Genomic DNA, 13,834 nt, shown 5'->3' on the forward strand with positions numbered 1-13,834 from the left:
GATGCCGATATACTGTTTATATGTCTACATACTGGGTGTGGCAGACATACAGTTTATATGTCTACATACTGGGTGTGGCAGTCTGATGCCGATATACTGTTTATATGTCTACATACTGGGTGGGGCAGTTTGAACATTGGACAGTTCTGCTGACATAGTAGTTTGGACACGTGTGGACACGCGGTTGTGGGGACAAAATCCGACACATTATTGTGTGGGTTTTGTGTGGTGAGATAATTGTTAATCTATCTGGTAAATGGGGATACATGTTTCTAATTATATTCACGGGATTCACAACAATAATCAAGAACGAAGAAGAAGAACAACAACAACAGAGCCGCCATACAACTTCTAAGTGGCGACATTTTACGCCGCCTTTACCCATCCATCCCATCTCCCATGCTCAGTCCATTCCCCCCTCTCCCCCCCCCCCCCCCACACTACTTCACTGCAACTTTACCACATCCTTCTCCCATCCACATTTCCATCATCCTCTCCAACCATTTCTCTTTCCTCCCACCCTTCTCCCCCTCCCCTCACCCTTCTCCCCCACCCCTTAACCACTCTAATCCCTTCTCCCATCCACAACACCCCCCGCCCCCACCACCCTCACCATCTAAGAGAAAACGTCCCACACACCGCTCACGTTTGGAGTCATTAGTCTCCTACAGCAGACGCTCCAATTTGGCGGGAACCGATGACGACTAATGGCAGAGTAACGGACCATCAGACGTTATTCAAATCATGTTCCACCTCCCCTAAGTGACTTCCTTCACCTCAGCGGAAGTGTGACTCGACAAGATGGCTGCCGCAGTAAGTCAGAACTCGAGTGGGATATGAGGCAAAGAAAAACTGTGATGGAGCTCTAGTTTCACTCAGAGACATACACCATATGGGCTTCATGCAACATTGAGAACCCCTGTTGGTTGTGAAACAAACGCCATCCAGAGAAACCATTGAGAACCCCTGTGGCTTATGTAACAAACGCCATCCAGAGAAACCATTGAGAACCCCTGTGGTTTATGTAACAAACGCCATCCAGAGAAACCATTGAGAACCCCTGTGGTTTATGTAACAAACGCCATCCAGAGAAACCATTGAGAACCCCTGTGGTTTATGTAACAAACGCCATCCAGAGAAACCATTGAGAAGCCCTGTGGTTTATGTAACAAACGCCATCCAGAGAAACCATTGAGAAGCCCTGTGGTTTATGTAACAAACGCCATCCAGAGAAACCATTGAGAAGCCCTTAAGTTTGTAACAAACGTCCTCCGACCAGTACCTAGGATCTCTACTCACATCTATAACAAACACCCTAAACCTATTGTTTTATTACCCTGAAGATTTGCATCGCAATTCAATAGCAAACGCTATTTCGATTAAAAAAAATTAAGTAAAGCCTCTTTTCTATTTTCGTATTGTTTTAAACCAAGATTGCCTACATTACAACATTGCCTGCTGCACTGTTGCCTAAATACGTGGACCGGCAGAAAGTGATAGATTGGGTGTAGCCTCGCTTTCTAATTTACAGACAAAACCGTAATCGCTCTACGATAAAAATGCGAGCTAAAGCTAATATCTGTTGCCGTCTAGAAGATTCTGCCCGTCCGCCTTCTGTTCGTCGGGGGTTGTCACAACATGGCTAGAGAGGGGGTGGTAGAGTGGGGGAGCGAGTTGATGAATCGAAGGGAAAACACACGGGGTCGGGTGTGTGAAAACACGAGTGCTGGGATGAGCTGTCTGCTGAGTTGATTCCATGACACGGAAAACATGCCATGCTGGCAGTACGTGGCTGTTTATTTGATCTTATATCAAACATGCCAGGTTTTGCTTGACGACTTGGTGTTGTTGTTGTTGTGGTTTAAGGGCCGGGGCTCAGTGAGTGGATTCTGTTTTTAGGTTTGAAAAAAAAATTCACAACATTTCAGAAGACCACACGTAAATGTATAATGGCGTATACAGTGTGGGTTATACGGTGTACTAACAGAGGTCTTATACATTGTGGACATGTACACATTATGGTCTTTTATATTGGCCTCTGGGTATAGGCACTACATGCAACAAATGGTCTCCCTACAATATGTGTATGGTCTCTCATTTTTATCCACCTGATGCTATCAAATCTCTAATTACTTTAGCGAGTACTTACTTAGTAAGTTTAAATGGAGTTTCACTATTTTAAACCAGTCATTTGACCAATCATATATGTTGATCTCATTTATTGATCATTTGACCAATCACGTATGTAGATCTCAATTATTAAAACCACGTGACAGTCATGTGACCCCCCTCTCGTCCACAGTTGACGGCGCCCCTCACCTGATAACGGACAAGTTCACCCAGTTCAAGCTGGCCCACAAGCACCAGGACGCCAGGCTGGACTGTCCGTTTGACGGCGCCACCAGGATCGACTGGTTCGCCAACTACGAGAAGTTGTCCAACAGTTCCAGGTAAGTTTGGTCTTAAGGTTAGCCACAGCTCCAGGTAAGCTGGTTCTCAAACTACTTTAAACATGTGAGCAACTAGCCGATCCAACACAATATTCGTCAACATCATCAATAGCAACGGATATCAAATAAGTCGTTAAAAAGAAAAAACAATCATTTACATAAAATCACTCAAGCGTGACAAAACACTGAACTAGTCACGATTGATTTTATTGGGTAGGGTTAGGGGAGGGTTGCACTTTGTTTAGCCAACAAAACTGACATTTCTGTTGGAGATGGCTGAATTGTACATTTCACGTTGCGGTCATTGAACTCGATGGAGCAGCCAACTGGCTGATATTCTCCTATACTGGTCAGATTTTTAAAATCACGCCATGGCATTGCTGAATCTATCGAACACACGATGAAGGTTTGTGAGCATAATTTATCCCAGATTGATTAGCGGTTTATTAACGGCATTAGTGGTACGTCACTCGCAAGATCCCACTAACGATTTTTATATTGATCATTGGCCAATATTTGACCCATAGATCATTGACCAGCTTTTGACCAACTAACCATTGACCAACATTTGACCCACTGACCATTGACTAATATTTGACCAACTGACCATTGACCAACATTTGACCCATTGACTAATATTTGACTTACAGCAAAAGAAAAAAAAGCAATGCGAATAAATTAGTTAAGGTTAGTTTTAATTAACACTAAACATGAGTTGCTTTGAACCCACGACCCCATTAAGCCGGCATGTGTCAACAAAATAAAACCATCATTTCCTCTTCGTCACTACTCACAAACCGCTCACCAATAACTTACCAAGGGACGTAATCCCAACCCATGTTCTACCTAGCCATCCCCATCAATTCATTAGAGATCGAGACATTAATTAGAGATTTCAGACATCCGAACAAAAACACCTGAGCCCACGATAATCATCCGACTAATCCCGTCCACGAGCGAGGTCTTGTAAGATTAAGGTACCGTACCAGTCTCACCCGTCTCTGGGGCGGAGATAATCTCAGGTAATCTGAGGGACAGGTAGTACACAGGCTCCGTATGTTGACCTACATCCGGCGTGGTTGTGATCCCGTGTCTACCTCAGGTAACCATCTGTTCACATATGTCGCCAAACAAACAACCCCCCTCACACACACACACACACACACACACACGCATACACGCTGATGCGAAAATTTGGTTCACAAGACTTTTTGACTATATAGGGTTTTTTTTTTTTTCATTCTGGGCATTCCAACCTTCTTGGTGCGATTTAAACTTTAAACGAATTTTCCCAATTTTTCAACTACTACATCTAGCACCAGATTTCACTTGTGTGGGATAAATGGCACTCCGTCAGGGTGGTTCTGTTTTATTTACTTAATTAAATCTGTATGCGAAAAATTACTAATTTGATCTAAATCTACATCATATTAAGTAGAACTAAAAAAATTAGTTCTCATCAATTTGCGATACCCTTATTTTCCTAATGAATATACCACATTAGGTCAATCGGAATTAAAAACACTAAAGATAATATCGACTCAACTACTTTCCTACCAGTATCGATACTCCAACCATGGCTCTAGCCCTAACCTAATTCCGACCTTAAGAACCGAATTAATTTGAGGCTAGCTGAAGTTTAGATTAATGGTAGTTGTAGTTGACAGTAGTTGTAACAATAGTACACTTTTATTGGCTGAAATGATGCTACCATCTTAACTATCTTTACAAATGTGCATAAATACCACACAAGAACGATACAATAAATAATATTCATCATTTCCTGTTCACGTCGCTTAAATAGAAGTACGCTTCATAATGAAATGTTTTTATTTCCACCTAATGCCATCATGTTCCCCGCGTAAACATTCATTAGCGTTATGATTGGTTAATTTCAGACACGTGGTCTACCCCAATGGATCCTTGTATTTCCCCAAAGTGAGGGCGACCGACGAGGGCACCTACAGATGTGAAGGGCTGAGTGCTAACGCGCAGACGGCTCAAACCTTCACGGCTGAGCTGGCTCTAGCTGGTAAGTCAATGTAGCTGTGTGCTTGGTTAAACATGGCTTGGTTAAACCTGGCTGGTTAAAAAAAAAAACTAGTAAAACAAGGCTAGTTAAATAAGGTTGGTTAAAAAAGTCTTTACGGTTGGTTTAACCTGGCTTTATGGCTGGTTACACCTGGCTTTATAACTGGTTAAATTATGTTAAATAGCTGACTAAATAAGGCTTTGTGGTTGGTTAAACTGGGTTTTCTGGATGGTTAAATACGGTTAAACTAGGCTAATACTTCTGGTTAAACTAGCTACCTCCCTGCCATTTTCAAGAAGCAACTCTAACCAGTTAACATCAACCTGGCTATTTAAACCAAACAGATTTATGGCTTGATTATACCCAAACTGGTCGCTGAAAATAGCCGTCTGCACTGCAGCCGACAAGGGCGGCAACCCGTCTGAACAACGATAGCACAGTTCGCGCCCCTGGCATAAATACACGAATGTTTTTTTAATACATTTCTTCATGGATGTCAAGTTTGTAAATCATTCACATTAGCTGGATTATGTCATGGGAAATATGTAAATATTTGGACGATTAAAAATGATGGCATTTTATATTACTTTAGTTATTTTTAGGGTTCCCTTTCTTCTCTCTTCCTCCCCCCCCCCTTACACCCAGATATATTTTCTTGATCTAATGTATGTTTATAATAAAAAGTTTTGGATGTTTATGGTAAAGTTGGACAATAGATTGACGATGGTTTAACGAATCTGTGTATCCATTTTGTTAGATTGAAGGTATATGCGCATATGCATATATGTTTGGTCGATGCGTGCGACATTTTAGGTTCAAAGCATAAGCATTATATGTGTGCATTATGTTTGGTTTAAGGTATATGTGAATCGCATAATTCTGGTACCTTATGTAAAAGTTTACCCAAACGACAAATAATTAGCATAAACTAGCTCTAATTTTTGCTAACTACCATAAATCTAGATACTGTTTCTTCATTAGTTTTCTTTGAATTAGCATGTTAGAGCAATGTATTACTTTCAGTGTCTGACATTCTAAATGTTTATTAATAGTTTAAGATTACATTGCGGGTGTCATTTTCTCTCCTAATGCTTATTTCTATCAAAATGGCGGGACTTATTACCACATCTAGATGTAGAAGTCTCATCTTACCTCATCAGCTTACCTCATCAAGTTATCTCAGTGTAGGGGCCATCTCTCTCAGTATAGATTTCATGTATCCAGTGGCGTCAGAAAGCGAGGGTGGGCTGCGGTCCACACCGGATGACATCATGGGGGGGGGGGGGGGGGGGTAACATCAAATTGAAAAATTGACTGTCAAAATGTTTTACAAAGATAAATTAATAAAATAATGGGGGGCCATCTACCTCAGCGTATGAGCTACCTCAATATAAGGACATCTACCTCAGTGTAGGCCATCTATATAAGGGCCATCTACCTCAGTGTATGAACCATCTACTCCAGTATAGAGGTTATCTACAGCAGTATATGGGCCATCTCTTTCTGTACAAAGGCCATGTAACTTAATGAAAGGGTCATCTACGTCAGTATAAGGGCCATCTACACCAGTATATGGGCCATCTCTTTCTGTACAAAGGCCATGTAACTTAATGAAAGGGTCATCTACGTCAGTATAAGGGCCATCTACACCAGTATATGGGCCATCTATAACAGTTTAAGTGCCATCTACCTCAGTATATGGGCCATCTATAACAGTTTAAGGGCCATCTACCTCAGTATATGGGCCATCTATAACAGTTTAAGGGCCATCTAACTCAGTATATGGGCCATCTATAACAGTTTAAGGACCATCTAACTCAGTATATGGGCCATCTATAACAGAGAAAGAAACCTTGACCAAGCGAGCAGGTGGCGGCAGCTGGAGTGAATGAATGAGAGGAAATCTTGTACACGCGGACATCGATGGTACCTGGCCGGTGCGTTCTCATTTGTCCGGGTTAGCTCCGGGTCTTGTCCGACATTTGTCCGGATTTGTTTTAGTAGTTTTTCCTTAGGATGTTTTGTTGTTTGTAGGTTGCGACTGACTTAGAGATGTACAGGTTTGTAAGGTGAATGAACAGTTTTGTTTGACGTTTAGTTGTCGGATAGTGAAGACTTTAGACACATCTGTATAGATGTTTATAGCTTAGCATTTTAATATAATATCACCAGTGGCGGATGGAAGTGGGGGCAGTTTGGCCAGCAACCGGGGCCCCTTAATTTTAGGGCCCTTAAAATGTTTCTTATCAACAAAATATATGCACTCCATATCAAAAGGGCTTATTCCGCCCCTGTCTTTAACCCCTTACACCCCAGCTAAAAATATTTTTCCTAGGTTAAGCCTCTAGTTGACGTTGGCTATCTCTCGCCCAGTTCTACCCACGCTCACCATTAAATCAAATCAACGACTTCCTGAATGATAACTCACGGACAAATTCGTGCGAGAGTGTGATATCATAAATTGTATTTTAATTTATTTTTAGCTGAAACATGTTCCACGTGATAGCCGTCACTATCTGGGCCGTGTCGTTTAAATCCTTCACTTCCACGGCCGCTTCGCACTTTAAAAAAAAAAAAAAAAAAAAAACCTCCCCCCCCCCTCACCCTGACTTGCACAAATAGAAGAAGCACCTGAATATATTCGTTAAAACCTTGCTCACTTTTTGATCTTCCTAATTGTGTTCTCCTACACCTGACACAACGTCTGGCTCACACACACACACGAACCTGCAGTCACACGCACGCACGCGCCCGGGCTTTGTCATACACGTGCATTCTGTACCCAGACACCAGTCGTGGGTGAGCAGTACAAAATGCATCGTTTTGGTAAAAGTACAGTACTCTAATGGTCTGTGATGTAAAGGGTTGTTTTGTACCAACTAGGACGTATACATGTTGTTAGCAACACTTCATTTAAACTGCAGTTTCGTCTGTCGTTTGACTGTATGAAATGTTTAAAAAGTTGTAAGTCTTTTTGTAACTATTTACTTTACTACCCTGACAATGGTTACCTCCCTTGACGAAATCCGCGTCTTGAAAAAAAAAAATTCAGTTATCTAAATGATTATGTTGGTTTGATCGAAGTTTTAAATCATGTCATAGTTCTATGTAAACAAAACTGTCCCTAACAACAGTCTAAAAATGTAACAAAAACTGGACCTCTTCCGTTAGTTGGTACCAATCGTATTTCTCTTCTTGAATTACAAACTCATCCTAATTTCTCATAATTATGCTTACCTTAAAAAAATTAACTGCCTTGTGCCTAAACACGGAGTTTTGTCCAACCCCACTTCCCTACCCCCCCCCCCCCCCCCCACACACACACACACCGTTACTTAACCACGTATAACATGTACACTACACCAAACTCCTCAAAACAACCGTCACGAAATTAATACAGTGTTACAAATCTTCAGGTTGATCCAGTAGCATATAGCACTGTGAGTGACTTCGACGCCTCAATGTTACAAATTTTGTACACACACACACACAAACATTACTAGAACACCCCTACAACAAAGCGTCAAACTTTATACACAAAAACAAAACTTCTATAACACCCCTTTCAAACAAAAGTCTAAAACTTTACGCCCAAAAATATATTTCCAACACCCCTTTTTAAAAAAAATATAACTATAGTCTCCTTTTCTTGTTGATATAATAAACAAAGAATTGTTTGTTTACATTAGAATGGTCAGCTCTTTTCCCGTTGAGAAAACTTTTGATCGGGGAAGAAAAAGATAGCTTGTGCGGCTAATGCTGTTAATGCTTTCTGTTACATAGGAAGAACAAGAGAGACAACCTAGAAAGGGCGACCTAGGATTAATGCCCTTGTTTATAATGCAAGCCCAATCTTTGAAGCTTACATCTGCATTAACCAAGCCGGCATCCATCTTTGTGTGTGGGTATGTGTAAATGTGCGTGTGTGGTTGTGAGTGGGTAAGTGTATGTATATATGTGTGTGTGTGGGTGGGTGGTTGTGTAGCTTTTCTTGTTGGAAGTTTTTGTTTTGTTGGTTTTCATTCACATCTTGGTCTGATGGTGACGTGTTGCAGATGAAAATCTTCCCTCTTATCTTCCGAAAAATCTTCCTTTCAAATTTTTTGTTCCTCCTGCCGTTAGTTCCTATGATCTCCTGACGTTGTTACTGCCATTAAAACTTTACCAGACGACACCCAGCGTACAAGATAGGGCTTTATACATTTTTTTTTATATTTTAAACAATGGATCTTTAATCTTTTTTTGTAAGACTGGTTTCGTTTTGATTGTTTCAACTTTTTTAATAAAGCACGAGTTAAAATTCTACAAGTGGGTCATGGTTAAAGAGTTGTGGTTTTAATACCGTTAAAATTATACTTAAATGCCCAAATTAAGGAATCCAAAATATTTAACCGTTGTTTATAGCTGAATGATAATACTCAAGGGGAGTGTTTTGCGTGGAGTAAAAACATGAATTAGTTGCGTCATCGGATTGTACCGGACTCTTTCAGTGCCATGACGCGGCGTGATGAGGATCGCTAGCGTCACATTGGAGACTGCGTCTTTTAAAAATTGCGGTTTTAATTTTTAACACTTCATTTAATTTAATTGATCTTGAACCTAAAAACTAGCCTCCTATCCATCCTCTATTTATAACGCGAACTATCACCAGTATTTACCCCAGATTCAACTGCTTAAAACGGTTTCCATTTTAAAATTAGGATTGTTAATCCCCCCCCCCTCCCGCCCCAACTTCCTCCGCCCTCCTTATAACGGCTTTCCACAAACCGTTTTATAAAGTAAAAGTAGAATTGTTCAATCCCCTCCCCAAAGTAAGGTTTCTCCCTCCCCCACAACAACCAAATTCTTACCCCTCCCCCCTCCCCCCTGTACCCACATCTTATGTAAGAAGAGAAGCAGCCATCAGCTCGCCCCCCTCTCTAAACCAAACGATATTCTGTCTTACGGCAAGTTTTTGGCGGGAACCTGTGGCAGACGCGCTAGCTGCCCGGCTCTCAGAGATCTGCCGACAAAAAATAAATTATCTTCTGCAGTTCAATTTTCTTCTAGACCTTATTTGTATGCTTGTCGCGGAGAGGCGAAAAAAAAGGGAAAAGGGGAGATAAAAAAATTGTTTTACTCGAATCGCGTGAGTTACCGGTGTTGGCGAGACCACGTGGTATTGGAGGGGAGACCGGAAATGAGCAAGGTGCAAAGTGATGTATATCCACTAGGGAAAAGACCGAGTAGTAACGTTTTTAATTTTTAGTTTCAGTGACCGGGGGGGGGGGGGGAGTGGAGGATTACAGCGTTAAAAGAACTTGATCTAATTGTCCAGATGGAAGGCCGCCCCGATAGAAGGCCGCCCCAATAGAAGGCCGCCCCGATAGAAGGCCGCCCCAATAGAAGGCCGCCCCAATAGAAGGCCGCCCCGATAGAAGGCCGCCCCAATAGAAGGCCGCCCCAATAGAAGGCCGCCCCGATAGAAGGCCGCCCCGATAGAAGGCCGCCCCGATAGAAGGCCGCCCCAATAGAAGGCCGCCCCGATAGAAGGCCGCCCCGATAGAAGGCCGCCCCAATAGAAGGCCGCCCCGATAGAAGGCCGCCCCAATAGAAGGCCGCCCCAATAGATGGCCGCCCCAATAGAAGGACGCCCCAATAGAAGGCCGCCCCAATAGAAGGCCGCCCCAATAGAAGGCCGCCCCGATAGAAGGCCGCCCCAATAGAAGGCCGCCCCGATAGATGGCCGCCCTTCCTAAGCACTGACCACACAAGCTTTCCCACGGCCTCAGGTCTCGGACCCTCAGAAAACACGGACAAAAGATGCGTCCGGCCACTCTACGTTATCGGCCACTTTACATTATCGGCCTTCGATCTCAGCAGGCGCCACTCCCGGCCACGGCCATAAATTTGAGGGCCAAAAAAAAAAACAAAAATAAACCACTGACCCGATCCTTTTGACGCCAGAAAAAAAACAACTGCATAAATTTTCCAACAACGCCAAACTTAAACAGAAATATATTTTATTACAGCCCACATTCATCGTATTTGTGCACACAATTTGCAACTTTAAAGCCTAAGAATAGTTATAGAAGAATTCAATTTTTCAGCCGCGTATCATTCTCGTCTTGTTTACCATTGAACTCTAGTCCTAGTGGTTCATTCAAACATGTAGGCCTACTTTATGTTTTGTTCAGTAGACAGTGGCGCCCCCTTCTGTAAGAGTTATCTCGAAAAAAAAAACCGTTAGTTTAGCTGGGTTACTCAATCGGGTTAGAGTTTAACTTTTAAAGTGTCAATAGCATTAATCAAAGGACAGTTATGATTAGGAATTATGTTTAGACTAGGGGTCTTCGTCTCAGTCAAGTATCTTTTGTGTCTGGCGCATGACGCTGTGTTCTTGTGGCTCACATATCTCTTGTGTGGCTGATGTGAGTTTTTCACTCCTTTTCTCTTGTGGATCTGGTCACTTTCCTGTGGATCATACCTCTTCCTGTGGATCATACCACTTCCTGTGGATCATACCTCCTCCTGTGGATCATACCACTTCCTGTGGATCATACCTCATCCTGTGGATCATACCTCTTCCTGTGGATCATACCTCATCCTGTGGATCATACCTCTTCCTGTGGATCATACCTCTTCCTGTGGATCATACCACTTCCTGTGGATCATACCACTTCCTGTGGATCATACCTCATCCTGTGGATCATACCTCTTCCTGTGGATGATACCTCCCTTGACTGTGTATACCTCCCCTGTGTACATCTTCAGTTTCTGAATAAACCGCTCAGTTTCCTATTACCATCTTTTACCATAGTCGTGTGTATGCTACTAACGTTGATTATGTACTATTCTGTCGCCCTCCTACTATTATTAATTACACCCTCACTCTGTACCCTTTTACCCCCCCCCCCCCCCCCCCATAACTGGATCCCCCCCTGTCCTCTCGTACTCTCCTTACCTGGATCCTTCTCTGTTCTCTTCTACCCTCCTTAACTCGACCCCCCCCCCCTTACGTAGATCCTGGTCTGTGTTATACCATTGTTATCTTTAAAAACTTTTTTAAAATGTTTCACGTTCCCCCCCCCCATTGATAGTTAGCCTCTGACCCCCTCATGCGCCTATCTGGCAACTGGCTGTGTTTACAAATACTGGCATGTCTAGGCATTTCATTGCCTAACTTATGCCGACTGGGGGTGAGATTTCCCATGTCTAGGCAGTTCATTGCCTAACTTTATGACGGCTGGGGTGAGATTTCAAACGAGGCATGTTACAATAATGTTGTTTTTGGTTCTGTTTCATGCCGGAAATTTTGGATCAGGTATAAATGCTGCTTCAGTGTTGCTACTACCGCCCCTTATCCACCCCCTACCCTTTGACCGCCCACCCCTCCCCGTATTTGTATAGTATCAGCGGTTTACCCTACGAGATATGAACCCGGTGAATGCCGTGGATGCAAGCACAATGATTGCCTTACGAAACCGGCTTGTCTGCCCCTGACTCTGGTACCTCTCTGTGGTCAAACGATGAGGTCGTTGTCTGTGCTGAGATAAACTATCTACCTCACCGGCCCAGACAAATGAAAGATTGGACAGATAACCGGGACAACATCTGGACAGTTCTTCTCTCAAATCTGGCACTTTCTTCCGTGTTTTAGATAAATTTACAATTAAAAAGTTTCCAACTCAACAGGTTTGCAAGAACGGACTTTTATTATAAATATACACACAAATACATACACACACGTATGTATATATATATATATATATATATATATATATATATATATATATATGTGACCTAGGCTACTCGCAGCGCCAAATGTGACCCTGCTCGCAGCGCCAATTGTGACGAGCGAACATTTATCCTGCCGACAACGCCAATTGTAACGAGCCAACAGTTACCATGCTCGCAACGCCACATGTAATGAGACCTAATTGCCTGTAGTGCCACGTGTTAACGAGTTTAACCACTCATTCTAGACAACATTGACCACAGTATAGATACTCAAGATGCAGGTTCGCTATTGATCCTTTATTACATGAATCAAGAAATGCTTCATAATAACACAATAAATCAACAGGAATGCTTCTCAATAATAGTCTGAATCAACTGACCCCTAACAGTCCTTCACTAGGCTTTATATAACTGAATCCACATGTCTATAATCCTTCTTAACACAATACGGCTAACCCGTTCTATAACCGACTTGACATAGTCACACAGACTGACTGATCTAAGCGAGCGATGAAGGAGGCAAGAGCCTCGAAACGGGAAGAGAAGAGCGCCCCAACGGGAAGAGAGAGAACGAGTCCTGCCGTGCCCTCCTATTTATGCCTTGTATCCGTACTCGTCTCCGTACTTGTATTCCTCCGTAATCGATACTTGTACTCGATCTCCGACCACCAGTTGCGTAGTTCAAACGTACAGACCGTAAAATAACATCTGCGTCCTATCCATCAAAGTTGACAGGCCGTCTGAATACCGTTTCCCAAAATAGCACGCGTTGGCTTTGAGGTTGTTATCAGCCCGACCCAATAAGCCACCTGTTATCGGTTGCATCAGACCAACACTGTGTCTCGGCTTCTCGTTCGTTATCATTTGTAACTGGTAGTTAGGCCTACCCCAGTTACATCCACCCCTGCTTTTTTTGTGTGTTTTCAACCACAAACAACGCCTGGCAGGTGCACTCCTCCAAAGTCAATCGCACAGTCGTAAAAAAAAAATCTATTGTTCCACTCACTGTCCACGACGTTCCATTCGTATACGATTGACAGTTATACCTATTTCACATATCAACTGTGTCTACATCATCTTCCTGAGACACAAAACAGTTCTAGAATTCACATCCACCCTTTCCATTTGGTGCCTTCACCAGTTCACTTCTATAGCTCTTTGAACAGTCTGTTTTCGTACCAGCGCGACCATGAAAGAATTGATGGTTGCTGACAAAAAATTTCGTATTCCTTCTGTTCCTTAAACTTCTCCGCGGACCACTTATCTGATGGTCTACTGTCTCTCTGCTTCTGGAGGGACCGGGATCCTCATTGTTGCCGGTATCCTCCCCTTGCGTATCGCGGTTGTTCTGTTGATGGTGATATGGTTCCGGAATGGGTATGTGACTTTCCGTTATAACTTCCGGTTCCCTAATTGTCTTGGGTTTCTCTGTGTGTAACTGCTCTTCTTGCCTATTCCAATATTTCTTTAATTGAGCAATATTCGCCCACCGATCCGGTTTGGCGTGATCGATGGGTCTTATCTTAAAGGGGCCACCTGCTCCTTTAGGCATCTCCACGACTTGCCATATCTCCTGTCCCCAGAGATCGTGGATTTTGTTTCTGCCTAACGGGTGGCTACGCAGTAATACCCT

At 42.8% G+C, this 13,834-nt stretch overlaps 1 protein-coding gene across 1 annotated transcript in view; it reads left to right on the plus strand.

Annotated features, from left to right (window-relative positions):
* LOC131953920 (inactive tyrosine-protein kinase 7-like) overlaps positions 1–13,834 on the plus strand; it is a 201,620-nt gene that overhangs the window by 163,313 nt on the left and 24,473 nt on the right. Inside the window, exons 5-6 of the mRNA XM_059317379.1 lie at positions 2,303–2,450; positions 4,349–4,482. Coding sequence (XP_059173362.1) covers positions 2,303–2,450; positions 4,349–4,482 — 282 coding nt within the window. The remainder of the gene's footprint in view (positions 1–2,302; positions 2,451–4,348; positions 4,483–13,834) is intronic.

The sequence above is a fragment of the Physella acuta genome, unplaced genomic scaffold (assembly GCF_028476545.2).
Source record: "Physella acuta isolate Inbredline_101_S28 unplaced genomic scaffold, ASM2847654v3 ptg000964l, whole genome shotgun sequence".
Taxonomy (NCBI): Eukaryota; Metazoa; Mollusca; class Gastropoda; family Physidae; genus Physella; species Physella acuta.